This window comes from Mus musculus, chromosome 16, assembly GCF_000001635.26.
Source record: "Mus musculus strain C57BL/6J chromosome 16, GRCm38.p6 C57BL/6J".
NCBI lineage: Eukaryota > Metazoa > Chordata > Mammalia > Rodentia > Muridae > Mus > Mus musculus.
The window spans coordinates 37,938,526-37,958,059 of NC_000082.6; the positions used below are offsets into that span (position 1 = coordinate 37,938,526).

General features: G+C 44.6%; 1 protein-coding gene across 2 annotated transcripts in view; it reads left to right on the plus strand.

The window, feature by feature from the left end:
• The window catches only part of Gpr156 (G protein-coupled receptor 156), a 91,346-nt gene that overhangs the window by 22,341 nt on the left and 49,471 nt on the right, over window positions 1–19,534 (plus strand). For both annotated transcript variants that reach the window (XM_011245894.3, NM_153394.2), the window contains exons 2-3: window positions 8,843–9,294; window positions 9,690–9,826. In XM_011245894.3, coding sequence (XP_011244196.1) covers window positions 9,199–9,294; window positions 9,690–9,826 — 233 coding nt within the window. In that variant the 5' untranslated portion in view covers window positions 8,843–9,198. The remainder of the gene's footprint in view (window positions 1–8,842; window positions 9,295–9,689; window positions 9,827–19,534) is intronic.

The following is a 19,534-nucleotide window of genomic DNA, read 5'->3' on the forward strand; positions in this document are numbered from 1 at the left end:
ACCTAGTACAAATAAAGTTTATTGGGAAAAGGAGATGAGTGAGGACCTGGAAGGGGGTAGAGACAGAGAAAGGGGGGACAGAAATGGACAGAAAGGGAAGAGGAGGAGGAAGAACCCAGCCAGCCAGGAACACGTTGGGAGAGAAAGAGGGAGGGAGGGAGGGAGGGAGGGAGGGAGGGAGGGAGGGAGGGAGGGAGGGACAGAAGCGGGTAGAAAGAGAAAATAGGAGATGGAGAAAGAGCTGGGGTACTTAAGCAGTCCCTCTCATATGCCAGGTTGGCTCCCACCTGGCGGCAGTTGATGACGTAAGTTGTTGCTAGGTTGCTGTTGCTAGGTCACTGTTGCTAGGTTTCTGGGAGGAGCCTAATAGAATTGTCCGTAAGCCAATAGGCAGTGTGCGAGGTGCTTGAGCAACACTGTTGGCTGTTCCCAGGTGCATGCATCCTTACCTCTTAGCAGGGCGACTAGCAGATAGCGTTAATCAATGCTCATTGAATTAAACAATACGCTCTCTGCTCTGGAGGCCTGTAATTCATTATTCTTATAAAAGCTGGCTTTAAATACAGCACGAAGATCATTACTCTTTTCGTTAGAGAATGATTCAGAACCTGGGTTCTATGAGGAAGTTTAGAGAAACAATATGGATGGGTAGATAACCTTGATTGAGGGTTCCCTCGTGTTCTGTATAGGCCCTTCTAGGTTGTGGAAGTGAGAAGTTGACACTTATTGACGATGTAGCAGGCCTCCGCTGCTTTTGCATATGTACTCTATGTGCTATCGTCTAACAGCAGCGATCCCCTGAAGCATTCCTATTCCACTAAGCAGGCAGCTAAGGATTGGAGACGTCTTGGCCCAAGATACCACTATCAGAGTGCTATGAAGCTGGGGCTTAAATGCAGACCAGGCCTTGTCTATCACAGCGCCACTTACTAAATCCCAGCATAGGAGAAGAGAAGCTGAACTCCTCATACTAATAGAGAAGAAGCTGGCCAAGAGACACTACCATATTCTCTTCATTCAGATGACCTGCTGTGCATACAAATCCTACCGCTTATAGGACTAGAGAGATGACTCGGAAGTTACAGACACTCAATGCTCTTTCAAGAATACCAGGTTTCAGTTCCCAGCTCACAGTCATCTGTACCTCCATACCATGCCTGCTTCTGCTCTCTGTGGGCCCTGCATGCATGTGATGCACATACAGATATTCAGGCAAAACACTCACAAAAATAAAGTAAAATACACAAAATAAAAGTAAGCAGACCAAAAGGAAAAAGATCCTTATTGTTTATAAACACTTTTACTGGAACTTTTGGGATTCCAGGGCAGCATCCAATCTGTTTTCCTATAATTTTGTCTGCCGAGCAGACATTTCAAGCCGTGCAGTAAAAGGGTAAAGTCAAGGTTCAGGCCAAGAAAAAGTTACTTGTAAATGTGAAACTAAAAGACTTGGGGGGCTTCCTGGAGTATCCACCAAAACCGCTCTTGAGCCTATAGAAGGAACCGCGGCGGGGAGCTAGGAGGGCAGAGGGGCAGAGGTTGGGAAACAGGGAGATGAAAGAGTAGGGGGAAAGTTCACGAGTGTGATCACGAGCTAAGGTCCACAGCTGCAAGATCAAGTTCACCCTCCCTCCCACCCACCTGCTGTTGAGAGACTGCAATTCGAGAGCAGCGGCCCTTCCTCTTCTTGCTCTGCCCTCTGTTCCCAGGAGCTGGAATGATTGTTTAGGAAGCACGAATGTGGAACTGTAGAATTCCTGAGGACTTTAGGAATCATTCCTTGTTTTGTTTTGTTTAAGTGAGATGTGTGAGTGCGTGCGTGCGTGCGTGTGTGTGTGTGTGTGTGTGTGTTCACACATGCGCAAGTTTGCTGGAGATGGAATGCGGGGGGGGGCCCCAGGCCCGCTAGGGCATGTTCTGCTGTTGACTCATGCTGCCCAGTCCCAGTGACTCATCACCATGGATGCCACTCTTGTCCCACATGACGGCAGAGAAGCCATTATTGTGGAAGCTATAATATAGTTTTCACAGTAGGATTGGACTTGGATTTTGTTTTTTAGGCTCAGATTTAGGCTCATAAGGAAAATACGACCCACCTCATTTGAGATCTCTTGGTAACCTCTCCGATCTTCTCAAAGGCTCTTTCTCTGCTCTGTCTTTTCCTTCGTCGTCCTCAATAGTTTTGAAGATAATCTCTTACTTGTGTCTTTCACCTGCAGTTATTGTTCAACTTCCCTACTGACATACTGTGCTGGAAGGGGTCTTCCTTTCAGTCACCGCTGCTTTCCAGGTGTATCTGACAGAGCCTGCCATGCAGTATCTTGAGAGAGAGAGAGAGAGAGAGAGAGAGAGAGAGAGAGAATATGAATTCATTGTCATGGAGATTTGTGTGAACATCCACACCCTCATTTCCTAGCTCCATCATAACTCAAGTTTGTTTGTTATGCTTTAGTGTGTGGTGCTGAGAATCAAACCCAGAACATACTAGACATTACTTTCTTTACCTCTGAACTGTGTTCCCAGGCCTGTCATGATTCTATTGTATTGTTAGTAAGGCAGGATCGTACGTACTCAACTGGAAGTGAGAATAAGATCCAAGGTGACTGTTTTGAGAAATAAAAATATATGTGGTTTGAATGTAAAGGACAATTCAACACTTGCATATTTTCTAACATGTGTGCTTGTAGGCATATCTTTACAAATAACCCTTTTCCGTTATTGTGATATTTTTTCCCCGGGGAGACTATTTCTGTTCACCCCAGAAAGGGAAGGCAATGACTGATCAATGTAATACTTTGTCTAAGTTCAGTGTGGGAACCAGTGAGTCTATCAGTTCTTACAGAGCATGAGGAAAGGGTCACCGTCAGGAGCATGGAGACTTGGGCAGCAGAAGCAAAACCCACCCCAGCATGGGGGCACCTCCTGAAAGCTGCATCCTGCAGGTCTCAAATGATTGCTGCTTACACAACCTTAGGGGCAGGCCTTCTGAGTCTTTTAAGTTTCTTGAGCCTCTTGATTCTAAGTTTCTTGAGAGTTTCATGAGCCTATGTGTCTCCCTCTCCCTTCATGTTCTAATCAGGAAAAAATAGTCACACAATTAAATTTATCTTGCTTAAGTCTTTGGGCTCCGCATTTAGGGCTGGTACCATTTTACTTTGGAACAAAGACTTTCCTCTGCTCTGGCATTTCTAGTTTTTCAAGAAAAGGTTTCTTTGTAGCCTTCTCTGTCCTCACTCTCTCTTTAGACCAGGCTGGCCTTGAACTCACAGAGAGCCACCTGCCTCTGCTTCCTGAGTGCTGGGATTAAAAGCATGAGCCACCACTGCCTAGCTTGGCATTTTTTAAAAATATGTTTTTCTTAATTGTTGAGAATTTCATATATGCATTCAAAGCATTTTGGTCACATTCACATTTATTCCTTCCTCCACCTCCTACCAGATCCACCCTGACTTCCAACTTTATGTCCTCTGTGTATGTACACACAGGTGTATACACATGCACACACACACAGATAGATAGATAGATAGATAGATAGATAGATAGATAGATAGAAATGGATAGATGGATAGATAGATAAATAGATAATAGATGGATAGATGAATGATGGATGGATAGGTAGATGATAGAACAATAGATCAATAGACAAATAGGTAGATGATGTATGGATAGATAGACAGGTCAATAGATAGATAGATAGACAGACAGTCAGATAGATAGATAGACAGATCTATCCCAGTGAATCAAATTTCTGCTGCTCATATATATAAATGATATACATGGACATTGGGCCATCTACCAGAGGTCACATCTTTAAAAAAAAACAACTAGCTCTCCCTCATCCAAAAACCATCCACTGCTTATAGTACCTAGTTCTCATATTTTCTGGGCTATTTCTTTCAAACTGTTTCCCACTGTCTCCCCTTGGAACAACAGTCACTCGTGTGTTGGAGCACAGGCTATCCTTCCACACATCGAGATGCTCATTTTCCTCTATGCTTCACCGTGCACATTTTCTCTTGCTAAGTCCTTAAGTCAACCAGCATTTCCTTCCAAAGTATTTAATCTTGGGTATTTTATCTCAGATATTCTATTTTTCTCTGAGGGGGTTCTGTTCAGCTCTTCTTTGTATCTTTGTTTCCTGAGCCTTCTCAGGTTTTGCTTTGTGACAAAGAGCCTGTGTACAACAGTTGTTTTAAGGCCTGTGGGGCCACCTGTATCATTTCTGTTTTCTGTTTCCATCGAACTATATTTTAAAGTTTTATCTTTGTGAGCCATATTTATTATTTTGATATCTGCAAGTCATATTTATTTCTTAACATTAAAGGCTTGGCATGCTTATTGGAGGCTGCATGTGTTTATGTGTGTATTTGTATGTATATGTTCATGTGTAGGTGCAGGTGGTGTGCATATGTATAAATGTGCACGCATGCATATGGAGAGGCCAGAGGTTGAGTAGCTTGTCTCCTTCACCTGTCTTCCCACTACTCTGGCTGGATCTTCCTGTCCACCTCCCCCATGCTGGGATTGTAAGAGTTCATTGCTAGGGCTGGAGAGAGTGATCAGCTGCTAAAAGCATTCATTAGCTGCTCTTCCAGAGGACCCGGATTTAATTCCCAGCAGCCACGTGACAGCCCACAAGTGCATCCAACTCTGTCACACAGACATACATGTAGACCAAACAGGAAAAATGCACATAAAATAATTACATAAATAAATAAGTGTACATTGCCATGTTTGGCTTTAAAACAAACTAACAAACATGGGTGCTGGAAATTGAACTCATGTCCTACGGGTGTGCAGCAAGCATTTTGCCAGCTGAGCCATGTCTCCAGCTCCTGTATGGTAGCATTACTAATTTGATGTGGTTAACTGTTAGCTCCTGCTGTGTTGCAGAAGAGGAATTGGGTTGTGTTGTTGAAAGAGTTGAATTCATTGTGAATCGCTCCCACTCTTCATAGGTTTTGTGGGGTTTGAAGCATTGTGAGGACCAGCCAGAGGACGCTTTCCACTTGGGTTCATTTAGTTCAACTATTGCAGTGTGACTTTCCTGAAGATGCTTTTCAGTGTTCTGCATCGTATGAGTCTCTACTTCCTGCTGCTGGAATTCTGTGTACTTTCAGCTCTAGGGAACTGCCCGGCTGCTGCCTGACACTGGTTACTTCTTCAGCTTTAAGGAGAGAGTTCTTGCATTCATACAAAGATCTGAGCTTAGAAAAGACTGGGGCTTCCTGCAGATTCCCCAAACTTTCTCTTCTCCGTTACACTGTCTTACAAATTACAGCCAACCCAGCACTGCAAAACAACCTCCCCCCCCCCCCTCTCTCTCACACACACACACACACACACTTCAGCAAGACATCTAGTTTCTGTTTGGTTTGGTTCTCTCTCTTTGCGCCCCAGCCCAGAATCTGCCTTCAGGCAGAATGTCTCTTAGGAGCTAAAGTCCTATGATCTGTTGCCCAATGTCTGAAAAAAAATTGCTTCATATGTTTTGTCTGGTTTTTAAGTTGTTTACAGGAGTAAAGCAATTCTCACAGTGGGGAATTCTTCCTGGGCAGTAGCAGACTTCTATGAATTGCAAAATAACTTGCTAATAGATGGTGGCTAGAAACAAATAGGATTATTTATAATAAAAGTTAAATAAATAGGTTGATAAATTATAAGACTATTGAAAGCCCCCATAAAACACCATCTTGGAAAAGAAATCTGTGGCCTATTGTAAGTGCGTGGTGTTGGGTCTGCTACTGTGTGTAACATGAAACATAGCATCCCCAGAGGGTTTTCAGTGTGGGGGTGTGGGGGTGGGTTTGCTTTACAAAGGGCTTGGCGGACTTTACTCTTTGAGCCTTGGTTCTAACTCTGTCTGATGATCTGATTCCTCTCCATTGCCCTCTCTGACTGCCCCCGCCCTGACCCAGTCAGTCAACACCGAGGTCTTCAGCAGTTCTCAATGGCTGAGCCCTTCTCCCTTTCAGAACTTAGCTTAGGAGTGTGTCAACATGGAGAGATGCACTTGTGATTGTTCATTTGTGAATTTCTGTGGCTAAGTGCTATCTTTGGGACTGTATGCCTGTCCCATATGGAAATCTAATATCATAATATATAGGGTTCGCGCGCTGGATATTCATGGACCAAAGGGTTTCTCAAGACTTGGTTCCCAAAGCAGTGTTTCTCAGGGTCAACTTTGAGTAAGTGATGTATCCTGTGTCTTTACCAGGGTGTGACCAGACTTTTGGCTAATTTATTGGTTTCTTCTTCCTAGCACCCTTCTCCAACCTTCCAACCCTCCAACCCTAGGTAGGAGAGCAAGAAGGTTAGAGGGGAAAGAAGGTGTTGATCTTGTTAGACTGCTTCCTGTTGATTAAGGAAGTCCTTGGGGCAAGTGTGATCTTCATCACCAGGATACCTCCAACCAGCAATCAGCTATAGCAGAAGAAGGAAGGGCAGCAGCATTTGTATACCCTCTGAAGCGTCCCCAGAATGCCAAATGTAAACTATTTTCAGCTGGCAAAATAACATCCCTGCCCGAGCATGAGACAAATCATAGTCAGCTGCTGTGGACAGTCTAAAGCAACCCCACACCTGGGATTAAAACAAAAACATAGTCCCTTAACATTTCTGTGCTTTTAAAGGGACCAAAATTCTCATGACGCCAGGGAGTCTCAATTTGGCACATACTGGGCACAGTTGGCAGTGACTGGCAGTTGTTGAAACTGTTAGGAGAGGGCCAGGCATGCTGCCAAACATCCTCTCTTCAAAAGATGGTCCAGACAACAAAGCATTATCAAGCCAAAAATAGGTCTTTGGTTTACCACTAAGATGGAGAAGACAATGTAAAAACACACGTCCTTCCAGACTACCATAGTGTAGTTTGCTCTGTGACTCCTCACATTGCTCATTGCTAGAATACTCAGTAGGAAAGTAGGGTGTGGCTAGAAAAAAAGAGAGAAAGACCCTTTCTGTTGGAATTCCAACAAAATTAGGATACGAATAGCCATGCCTTGTTTGCTTCGTAATTTAATATTCAGTCATCTGTCCAGACAGCACAAGAATTCAAATGCTGGATGGGAGACAGCGGACTCTAATTTTCTCGTGATTGCTCTGTCATGAAGCTGGTAAATAATTCAAGAATATGGTAGAGTCCAGTGACAGGGCAACACCTGGTGCTGTATTGTTTATGTCTAAGTACAGACTCCAAAGACGGCACTCAGCACCTGTCACAATTGTTCTGCTTTAACCATGGGTCTAGTGTTCAGTGACTATTGATTAGTAGCATCTAATATTTGTCCAAGTTTCACACACACACACACACACACACACTCACACACACTCACACACACACACTCACACACACACTCACACACACACACTCACACACACACACTCACACACACTCTCACACACACATACACACTCACACACACTCACACACACAGATGCTATACTAGGTGCTTTCAAAAACACAAAGCAGAAATGGCAACCTCTTACATTCCTGTGACTAACCCCAAATCTATCTTTTCTATTAAAAGATGGGTTTGTTTTCAAATGTAGGGATAAGACTCAGGCATGTCCAGTCTGTGACCCGTGGACCACATGCCCCATCCACTTCTCTCTCCTCCCCTCCCTCTCTTCTGCACATCTTGCTTTGTAGCCAGGCTGGCCAACTCCTACACGCCCACCTCGGCCTTCCAAGCACTGAGACTGCAGGTGTCTGTCTTGGCTTCTCTTCTGATCACAGTATTCATATTATGAATATTTTCTGAGCGTAATAATCTCTCCTCAGTGGGTCACTCAGCCCCTCTCCCTAGAACCCAACTAACCCATGGCAGCTCCGTGATTCTGACAATTTAAAAGCCAGTACACAGAGGGGATAGGAACTCCACTGGAAGACCAATAGAGTCAACTAACCTGGACCCCCAGGGCTCTCAGAGACTGAACTACCAACCAAAAAACATGCATGGGCTGGACTTAGGCCTCCCCACACAAATGTTGTCTATGTGCAGCTTGTTCTTCATGTGGGTCCTGAACAACTGGAACAGGGGCTATCCCAAAGCTCTGGCCTATATGTGGGATACGTTCTTCTGGCTGGGCTGCCATGTCTGGCCTCAATGGGACAGAAAGCACCTAGTCTCAAAGAGACTTGAAGTTTCCGGGTGGGGAAGATATCCAGGGGAGGGGACCACCTGCTCAGAGAAGAGGGGAGGGGGTGGGGGAAGGATTGTGGGAGAGGGTGACCGGGAGTGAGCAGGATGTAAAGTGAATAAGTAAAAATAAATGTTTAATTAAATTTAAAAACTAAATAAATATGGGGGCTGAAGAGATGGCTCACAGGTTAAGAGCACTGACTGCTCTTCCGAAGGTCCTGAGTTCAAATCCTAGCTCACAACCATCTGTAATGAGATCTGATGCCCTCTTCTCGGCTACCTGAAGACAGTTACAGTGTACTTACATATAATAAATAAATAAATCTTTTTTTAAAAAACTAAATAAATAGATAAAAACCAGTACACGTTTTGGGCAACTCAGCTGTCTGGACATGGAAGGCTCTTCCTCATCCTGAGAGACAAGAGACAATATGGGCCCTTGATCCCAGAATCACCTAGGATCAAACAGAGGTTAAGCAAGGAACTGTGTGGAAAGATCTTAGGACATGAATTTGGGGGAGGGAAAAGGGGATGATGTGCCTTATGAATCAAAAGTAACATTTATACTTTAAAATGTTGCGATATTTATAAGCATATACCTACACACGATAGAATGTAACCATGTATAGCTGAGATACTAAAACCATTTTAAACCTGCGTGTGCATGTTTGTTAACCAGTCTGATTGCTTCCCTCCAGGGCCCAGTGTGGGAGCACGTGGAGTGCTGACTGCCCTCTGGTGGTGAGCCAGAATCAATTCGTTCTATGACCTGAGATGCCCACTCTTGACCATGTGCTACCCACTGGGAGCCAGGAACCAGCTGAAGAACATTTGCTCTTCAAATATGCATGATGAAGGAGACTAATGAAACAACCTTTCACTTCTACTTGGAGCCATTTGTTTTTTAATCCTGGATTTGGACTCTGGAGGCAACTCTGAGATGGAGCCTCTGGCAGAAAGACTCGAGTTGTTTCTGTGCTTCAGCGAACGGTTTGCATCCTTGACTGGGAATAGCCAAGACTGAGTAGATGCCCATAGAAGTGCATGGGGTGACATGGAGCCAGAAATCAACTGCTCTGAATTTTGTGACAGTTTTCCTGGTCAAGAGCTGGATCGGAGACCCCTTCATGATCTTTGCAAGACAACCATTGTAAGTGAACAGCCATGGGGCGTTATATAGATGCCATGGGACTAGACATAAATATGGTGATGGTGGTAGTGGTAGAGAAGGAGGAGGAGTGGGGAGGGGCAGAAAGAGGGGGGAAGGGGGAGGAGGAGGGGGAGAGGGAGGAGGAGGAGGAACTGTCCATGTAGCACAAGCATGGCCCTACTTTGGTGCCATCTATAGATCCTTTATTCTTTTGCTTGTTTGGTTTTGGTTTTGTTTCCCTGTGTATCCCTGGCTATCCTAGAACTTGCTCTGTAGACCAGGCTGGCCTGGAACTCAGAGATCCGCCTGCCTCTGCCTCCTGAGTGTGAGGGCTCATATTAAAGGCGTGATCCCTCATTATTAACCTCTCCTTTTTTTTTTTTTTCTGCCTCCAGACTGAGTCCCAGCACAGTAGTACAGCCGCCTCCCCACTGTCTCCTGCCCTCTTGGGGATTATGTGGACCTTTCTCAGCTGTGGGCTACTTCTGGTGCTCTTCTTTCTGGCTTTCACAATTCGCTGCAGGAAGAACAGGTAAGCAGCCTCCTGCCTAGAGTCTCAACCCCTATAACCAGAACTGTGAAATCCAGAATGCTGACATCATCTTGGCACCAAGAGCGGCTAGGCCTAGCTAGGGTCCCCCTACTGCAAAGCTAGTGACCATAGGGACCTTGTCTCTCATGCTTCCCACTGTGCCTCTAACACTTCAAACAGACTGACACATAATGGATACAGTAAGTGTGCTTGGTGGTCTTGGAAGAAAGGATGCTTAAATCCAAGTGGTGAGTGCTGCCAAGAAAAGAACCGTAAAGGGCATGAGTATGGGGTAGAGACCTACACGATTTTTATAATGTAAACTAGCGCCCTGTCAGCAAATTATACAATGATATCATTATCTCTCATGTGGTTTGCTCCCAGTAAACCAGTAGCTGAAAGCATTCTGGGGCAAGCTTTGTTCACTTAAACGAAAGAAACTTTGGGCTGGAGAGGCAGCTCAGTAGACAAAGTGCCTGCCTAGCATCCACAGAGCCTTGGGTTCAGTCCTCAGCATCATGTATACCCAGATGCTTGCCTGTAATCCCAGAGCTCAAGCGGGAGGCAGGACTATTAGGAGTTCAAAGTCATCCTTGTCTATAGAGAGTTTGAGATAGTCTCTCCCTTCCCAGCCAGGGAGGTGGATCAGTGGATAAAGGATCTAGCTGCCAAGCTGGAGGACCTGATTTTGATCCCTGACACCCCACATGGTAGAAGGAACTAGCTGTAACAAGTTGTCCTCTGACACCAGAGAAAAAAATTTAAACATCCCTCCCCCCCAAAAGGAAATGATGCTTTTAACTTGAGACTACCATGGAGTGTGCCCCTTTAGTTGTTAGGGTATGAAATGACACCTTCCATCTTGGGTCTTGTTCTTCTCTCGGTTGCTCTAGGCTGCTGCGTTGTAGGCTGCCCAGCAGTGAGGCCCATGTGAGAAGGATCTGATGCTTGTAGCCGTGTGGATACCTGGGACTTACTCTATTAGTCATGGTTTTCTAGAAAACCATAACTGCTGTATATATGAAATTTATTAAGTCAGAGTATTTATAAAGAACAAGATGATAAACACTGTGGATCAAAATACATTATGTGGTGAAGTAGCTCATGAAAGGAAAGATAAAATAGCCCATTTTAAAAAGTGCCATCTTGGACAATGAAATTTGTTCAAAGGAGCAACAATGCAATCAAATAATTCAGCCAGGCATGGTGGCACACGCCTTTAATCCCAGCACTTGGGAGGCAGAGGAAGGCGAGTTTCTGAGTTCCAGGCCAGCCTGGTCTACAGAGTGAATTTCAGGACAGCTAGGGCTACACAGAGAAACCCTGTCTCAAAAACAAACAAAAACAATCAGATGATCTGCTTCATTTCAGTCTGAGGGTGTGTCTGTCTGTCTGTGTGTCTGCATGCATAAGGGTATGTGTGCATGTATGCATGTCCGGTTATGTCTAGGAAGCAGTTTCCCTGAAGTCATCTACTACTATGCCTGGCTTTTACAGTCTTTCTGACCCTCTTCCTCATAGATCCATGAGCCTTGAGGTGGGGGCTTTGATATATGAGACAGCCCATTTAAGGCTAAGCCCTCTCCTCATGTTTGCATGGTGAGCAGCTGTGAAGCTCTGTATAAATTGCCACCTACAAGAAGACGCCGAAGGCTGAGTGATGTATTGATCCATGGCTGAACCAATAAGTCATTAGGAGCCATTTTATTGCTGTGTTGATTTAGCAGAATAATAGTATGGCTTTTTCCCCCCGGGGCCCATGACCTAACAATCCGTAGGTTCTGGACCTTGCTGACAGTCTCAGGGACAGGTTCCTTTTCATGGACTAGGTCTCAAATCCACTTAAAAACAGTTACTCCCATAGTGTTCCCTCTGCTGTTACACAGGTATGTCTTCTCAGAAAGCTCAATTCTGTAGCTCACAGGGTTCATAGTTAGGTTAGCTTGATAATTGTCTTTTTCCCCTGAGGTAGCACGACTAAAACCTCCCAGCACTAAGAAAGATACTAGTAAGGATTAAGCTTCCAGTTGAATAGCAGTGAGATTTCTCCATGTTCAATGACTCAAGTATATGATGTCTTTAACAATAAGGCCTTAAAAGGGACCTACTTCTAAAAAAAAAACAAATAAACGTCTATGATGTCTTTACTCTCAGATAATCTGATTATATAGCAAATCCAAAGGAATAGATCTTTAAAACAAACCCAATCATAGTTATATCCCCCCATTTTATAAATATGCACACATATATACAATATATATATATGTGTGTGTATGCATATATGTATATTATATATGTGTACAAATATATGTATGTATAATGTATATGCATATGTATACAATATATGTGTGTATACACATATGTATGTATGTCATATATGTATATATAACATGTGTAATATATATATAAAATCAGCAAGCTGATCCCAAAGTTCACTTGAAGAACCTAGAATTCCCAACTCAGATTTCAAAAAGCATAAAATCACTAGGACCCACCCAATTTCAGGACTTACCACAAAGACACAGTAATAAAGTCAGTTTTGCACTGGCAAATATAGACATATACATTGACACAAAGATAACATTGAAGTAAACCCACATTTTTTGTGGCCCACAGATAACAACCAAGAGCAAAGGCAATTTCATGGTAAAGTTCACTCCCTTCAACAAAGGACACTGGAAAAACTAGATCCCCACATCAAAGAAGTGCCTTTGACCTACACCATGTACCACGTTCAAAACTAAAATCACAAACTCTAATGTTTATTCAGAAATAGTAGAAAATTTTTGTGATACTGAAAAAATATTCCTTGGATAAAATATCAAAAGTACAACCTATAAAAGAAAATGTTGAAAAATCAGCTTCATAAGAATGAAATAACAACTTGTCTTCCAAAGAGAATCTTGAGAGTATAAACAAGAAGCCATGGTTTGAAATGAAATATTTATAAATCTGATAAAAATTCTTCTATTTGTATGTGTTGGCCCACACTGCTGGTAAGAGTGCATTGTGGTAAAACTATTGTGAAAACCTTGTCCACTGGTTTCTTTCAAAATTCAGTTCCCAGCAATCTTACTCTTGAGTTTTTACTTAAGAGAAATGACTCTATGTCTATAGAAAGACTTATAACCAATGTTCATGGCAGTCATATTTTAATAGCCCAAAGCTGGAGATAGCATAAATATTCATAAAAAAATGAACACAGAAAAAATACTATACGCTCATGTGATAGAATACTAATCAGTAATAAAAACAATGAATTGCTGATTTGGAAAAATATAGGTTAAATCCGAAAATAGTTATACTGAGTGAAAGAGACAAGGCAAAAAATAAATAAAATACTTTTATAATTCCAGTTACACAAAGTTCTAGAGAAGTAATCCATTGCTAACTAACTTGTGTTAGCAGAAGAGTCAGCAGCTGACTGCAAGGGGGTGAGGTCGGTAAAAAGAGACAGGAAAGAAGAATTATGAAAGGTCATGTGGGAACTTAGATAGCTCTGAATGCCCACCTTGTTAGTAGAGACACATACATGAGAAGGAGCTTGTATTGGGGCTGGAGAGATGGCTCACAGTAGCCGCCAGGGGCCCCAGGTCACTGGGTTCCTGAAAGGAAAGCTGGGGATGGGTGGGAAGGATGGCGTGAGAAATAACAGGCCAAGACAAAGTTATCTGATCAAGGCTCAAATTTTTAATGTATGGCCCTGAATATATGTGGGGAAACCCAAGGACCCATCCCTTTGTTTCCAGGAGGCAGTTCTCAGTTCTTTGGCAAGAAGATGTAAAGGTAGCAAGTCCAGAGGCCTGGCTCCAGCGTCTGAGGAGGTTTGTTTAGCCAACTCAAGGCTGTGGGAGGGGCACAGCTCACTGGCTGCAGACTCTGGCTCAATTCCCAGCACCCACCTTCTTGAAATTCCAGCCCCAGGGCATCAGGCACATATACACAGGGTACGCAGGTATATATGTTCAGGCAAACACTCATACACATACAATAAAAGTAAATGTCATACAAACATTCCTATATTTCTGAGAAAGCTCTCATGGAATAAAGTATATGATATGAAGTATGTTTTTCTAAATAGCTTTCCAAGTATCTTTAAACCATATGATAACTTACTAGGTATTAATATTTAATATAAAAATTCACTTAGATTATTTGTGAACTTATTAATAAGAATATTCATTTATTAATATTCATATTAAACTGTAAGGATCACACTAACTTTACTGTTGAAACTGTTGAGTAGTTCAGGCCCTTCAGGAAGCTCTCCTGTGCCCACTCTGACATGCACAAAGTAGGGTTTATGTTGTAAGTTCTACACTAAGCTAACCTTGTTCAATAAGCCCTTTTATTTTGAGGCTTTCTTTCCCTATTACTGGAGATGATAGTTATAGATGATAGATTGACATCTTGTTGTACCTCAAAACTGATGCTGGAGTTCCCATCACAGTCTTCAGTAAAATGTTGCTGTCTGAGAAGTATGCGTTATAAAAATTGTGTAGAATGTGGACATTTACTCTACTTGCACCTTTCCAACTTCACCTGTTACTGTTTAATGAACATTAGCAAAAGACAAAAGCCCCCTGGTTCAGAGCCAAAGTAGTCAACACTCTTGACAATAACAGTAGGCAGCTTCCTGTTAGACTCGTTGACTCCCAGGACGATGGAGGGACTGTGGACACAGTTCATATCCAGAGAGGACAAGGAAAGAAAGGCCCGTGATGGATGCTTGTGTAGCCTGTGAGTTATACCTGCCGAGGAGAGGAGACTCAGTCCAAAGGATTCACATCCTTTACCGTGAGATATAAGTAAGTTAGGTGTGTGAGAGAGGAGAGAAAAGGAGAAGATGCAACCTGATCCTCCAAGGTTGCTCATGTATTAAACAAACAGTCCTGAGAAGGGTGTGGATGAAGAACAGGCAGGCATTCGTGTCTTGGAGTACTCAGCAAGAGTATACAGAGCTGTCCCTGGGCCCATGGTAGCTCTGCATCCATCTCAGAGCTCTGCATAAAGGCGCCTTCCATATCTGTAGGAGTGACAGTCAGATGCTCAGACTCAAAGTGCCCTTTCAATGCCCTCCTCACTCCCCTAGGCTTCCTCCCTGTTAGGGTCAGTGCATGGGTCCTCTGATGGCGTCTGGCAGGACCACTCACAATCTTGTGTGCATTGCTGTGTTTGCCTTCTCTGCCTTCAGAAGATCCACACCCTGGCTCCCGAGCACTGCCTTGTACCCTTTCTGGACTCTGCCTCCTGGGTTTCATGTAATCATCATCACAGAAGTCCTTAGCATCTCCATGCTTTTTGGAGAAGTCTTTAACGCACCTCTTCTTCCTTTTTCCCATTTCTGAGAGTGTTTTATTATCATCTGAGTGAGGCTGATCTTATTACCATCAATAGGAAATGTTTAGTGACCTGAATACTTATGTACCCAGGATACTGTGTAAAATATGATTTATGGGTTTCTGAGACCTTGAAATTTATCTGTCCCCAGGGTAGAGAAACATGAGCAAGTCGAGGTACATTCTGGTTTTGGGAAGAAAAAAAAAAGCTTTCGCGCAGAAAAGGGGCTAGTGGGGGAGGGAGATGACCAGCAGGAAGGGTTGGGGACTGGGGAAGGGTCAACAAAACAATTATCAAAATGCCATAATGAAATTCATTGCCTTGTAAAGTGGTTTTTTTTTTTTTTAAGAAATTAATTTTAAAATCCAGTTTGCAACCTAATGCCTTGCTGCCGGGCAGGATCTGTGCTGTTTTTCATATTGATTGTCCCAGGCCTGTCATCACTGTGGTTTGATTCATTGGAGCTGAGAGCAAGGTGAGGGGAAGGACAGGCTAGCAATACCAATCACTTTTGGCTGAGAGAAAGCTTGCACACTGGAGTTCTGGGATCGTTGCTGTAATCCCTGAATCCTGAGTGACATGGTGATTGCTGAGGAAGGAAAAGCAATCCATCCCAGAATGAACACCGGCCACGTAGCTCAGGTTAGGATGACATTGCAGGATCAGGGGCTGGATGAGGCAGAGGGACCAGGAACAGATCCTGGCTCTACCGCCACAGAAGCTAAGATTCATAGAAGGGAAATATTATTTGAGTTGTCATTTCCAAGGGATTGGACAGGGAGCTAAAACTAGATGTGGTGTCATGAGGCCAGATGCCACTGGCGTGTGGGGACAGGGCAGGGAGAGAGATGCGAAGCAACAGTGAGATCGTGCATAGAGAAGGTCTTTCTTGGGTCCTGCGTGTGGGATGGGATATGGGTGAGAGTGTGTGGAGGTTAATGAGGCAGTAGCAATAATCCATAAGAGCAGCCTCAGCTCAGTGGTTTGGCGCTCTTTAGCCATGTGGCAGACAGGCCTAGATGGATATTCAGCCTGGATGAACTGCTCACACCATGCGTGTGTGTGTGTGTGTGTGTGTGTGTGTGTCTGCGGATTCACATAACTAGCCAGGCATAGTGGACAAGCCTTAGGAGTCAGAAGCAGGAGGCTCATGAGTTCAAGACCAGCCCAAAATAAAATTTCTGTCTGAGGAAACCAAAAATAAATAAGCATCTTAAAATAAAAATAGATAAGACACATGGGCCAGCAAGATAACCAAGTGGTAAAGGCACTTGCCACCGAGCCTGACCTCCTGGGTTCAATCCCCCGGGGCCCATATAGTAGAAAGACAGAACTGTCTCCCATAAGTTGTCCTCTGACCTCCACATGCGCACACACAAGCACACTAGATAGATAGACAGACAGACAGACAGACAGACAGACAGACAGAAAACAGAACACAACTGTCGTTGCCCTATTACAGCTGATGATGAATGAGATTTACTGAATTGGGAGGAGGGTGTTTTAACTCTCTTACCACATAATGAGATCCTTGAAACTTAAAAAAAAAAAAAAAGATTTGTTTTTATTTTCATTGGTGGTTTGCCCGTATGCATGTCTGTGCACCACGTGCATGCAGTGAGTGCCCTCAGAGGCCAGAAATGGACCCCAGATCCCTAAAACTGGGAGACGTGAGCTGCCATGGAGAAGCTGGAAATCGAGTCCTGGTTCAGTATTCTTAGCCACTGAGACGTCGCTCCAGCCCCTCTTCTTGAATTGTTAATACTTATACATTTATTTATTTATTAGTGGTACTGAGGGTAGACCCCAGAGCCTTGCTCGTTCCAGGCAATTAGTCTACCACTGGCCACACCCCGGGGCCCCTGAGGGTTTTCATCTTTGCCCTCCATTGTGCCCAGACTATGCTGTTTCCCGAAGGACCGCTTCAGCTGGTCTGGAATAAAATCAAGTACAAGGATAAGCTCTTGGAAGACAGACAAGCTCTTTCCCCTCTTTAACACAGCTTCAGCTCTACAGACTGTGCATAGCAAAGCAGCTGCCTTAACTGTGACCCTTTGGCCCACTGCTTACTCCCTCCCCAGACACGACATGGCAAGTTCCCGAAGCCCTTCTGCCTGTAGTTTTACTGAACCTTCGTCTCAGTCCCAGCGTTCTACTGAAACCATCTGCTCTGGGCACACTACTGGCCATGTGCGCTGTACTTTTAGAAGGCCTTTGTGCATTCAAGGTTTTACGTGGGTGACTGTTGTTTATACAATTAGCTACTGGAGCCAGCATGGTAATGCAAGTCTTCACTCCCAGCTCTCTGAGCAGGCAGATCTGTGAGTTCAAGACCAGATTCGTATACACAGGAGTTCTGGGTCAGCTGGGAGTAGATAGACACCCTGTCATTTAAATTAAACACACACACAACACACACACACCCCAAATTGTCACAGTGTGCCAGATACTATCTAGGTTCTGTGTGGGTCAAAAAAATGGGGTCCCGAGTCTGGGTCGCTGGGCGTGGTGGACGCAGGGAGTTTGCCACAGGACCTCCGCTTCAGGGGTGAGGAAGGGGCAGTCTGGGGGTCCCCACGGACCTGTCAGAGTCAGACTCCAACTCTTGGGTACCACAGACGCTGCTAGGTACCAGGGAAGAGCCAGTTCTGGGGTCCCTGGGCCCCACGGAGGCCAGGGATGTCAGGTTCTCAGGTCTGGACACCACAGTCGCTGCTGGATGTTGCGGAAGAGCTGAGAATGGGTGGGGACCCACAGGTGGACTTTGGCCTGGGAGCTGAAGGGGAAAAGGCAGGAGGAGAGCTCCAGCTGGTTAGTGTGGGGAGGAGAGTCTTGGCTGGCTCAGAGGGCTTGCTCCATGGGCGGCTTGGGTTGGTGGTGGGGTTAGATTCCTGGCTTGTTAGGGGAAGACCTGCTCTGCGGATCCCGATGAGATGAGACAGTCCCTGGTTTTAGGGCATTTATTGTAGAAAGGCGGAGAGAGGGAGAGAGTAGAGAAGTAGAGGCCAGCCAATGGCCACATGAAGAGAGAGAGGAGAAGGGAAAGCGGAGAGAGGGGGAGCAAAGGAGCAAGAGAATAAGAGATAAGAGCGGGAGGAGGGGGCAAACAGCCCCTTTTATAGTGGGCTGGGCCATCCTGGCTGTTGCCAGGTAACTGTGGAGAGGATCATACCTGGCTGTTGCCAAGTAACTGTGGGGGTGGAGTCCACACAGAATACCAGGAGCTTGGGGCATTGCCTATGTAACTGATAGCCACACACCTCTCTTTGGGGGCGGGAGGGCTGTGGGAGGCTGTAGCTGTGACAGGAGCCAGGGCCACTTTATATCCCTTAGGGTCACCGGGATTCCAGGCCTGTGCTCAACTGAGGACCAGGCTGTCTGTGTACAGCTCACTGCCCCACAGTTCTGGGGTCATATTAAAGGAGAAACTAGACACACACACCGGGGGGGGGGGGGAGGATGGGGGGGAGAGAGCATGAGAACACAAAAAAATCACATTCTTCATGGAATTTGTTTTCTCAAAGTATGAGTCAGAAAATAATAAATATATGGGATTTTAGTGAAGAGAAATAGTGAATATGAGTTCTTAGGATAGGGTAGTTTAGACAGTGTGGCCAGATAAAACCTGACTGAGAGGTAACACTTGAGAATAGATTAGAATGGCTTGGGAAACAAGTCATTAGGAAAAACCAACCCTGACAGAGGGAACAGAGAGTATGAGACCCCTGAAGAAGGAACATGCCCACTGTTCAAAGAAAAGGAAGGAGAGAGATATGGCTGGAGCAGATTAAATGAGCCAAAATAGGAGCAGATGAGATCAAAGAAGCAATCCATGGGCACTCTATAGGTCGATGTAATTAGTGTGCCCTGAATGTTACGGGAAGCCATGGTGGGATTTGGAGCTGAGAAAGAACATTGCTTGACTTCCACTGGGTAGGAAGTCTAGCTGCTGTTTTATGAATAGAATATTAACATTTAATGGAGCTGTGCAGAAAGACCTTAAATAAAATCATCCCTCTGGGTGCCTTCATCCAGGCACCTAAATGGTAAAACTTAGAAGTTCCTCGGAAGGCTTGGACAGCGCCTCTTGGCTACCTGCTACTCTTGGGTAGGAAGTGGGCACCAGCTGGGCTGGGGTTCCCCTGCAGAGTATGTCCACATCCACCCCTTCTTCTTCATGTACTCTGCCACTGGAGGGCTGTCAACACAGAGAAGAGGCTCTGGAGGGACAGGGCCCTTCATTGTCTAAGAGAAGAGAAACTTGGTACCGAGAGGGTTGAATGCTTTATCCTAATGGTACTAGTTTTGTTTATTTGAGAGAGTGAGTAGGTGGGGGGGGGAGGGGAGAGGGAGGATTAATACGAATAA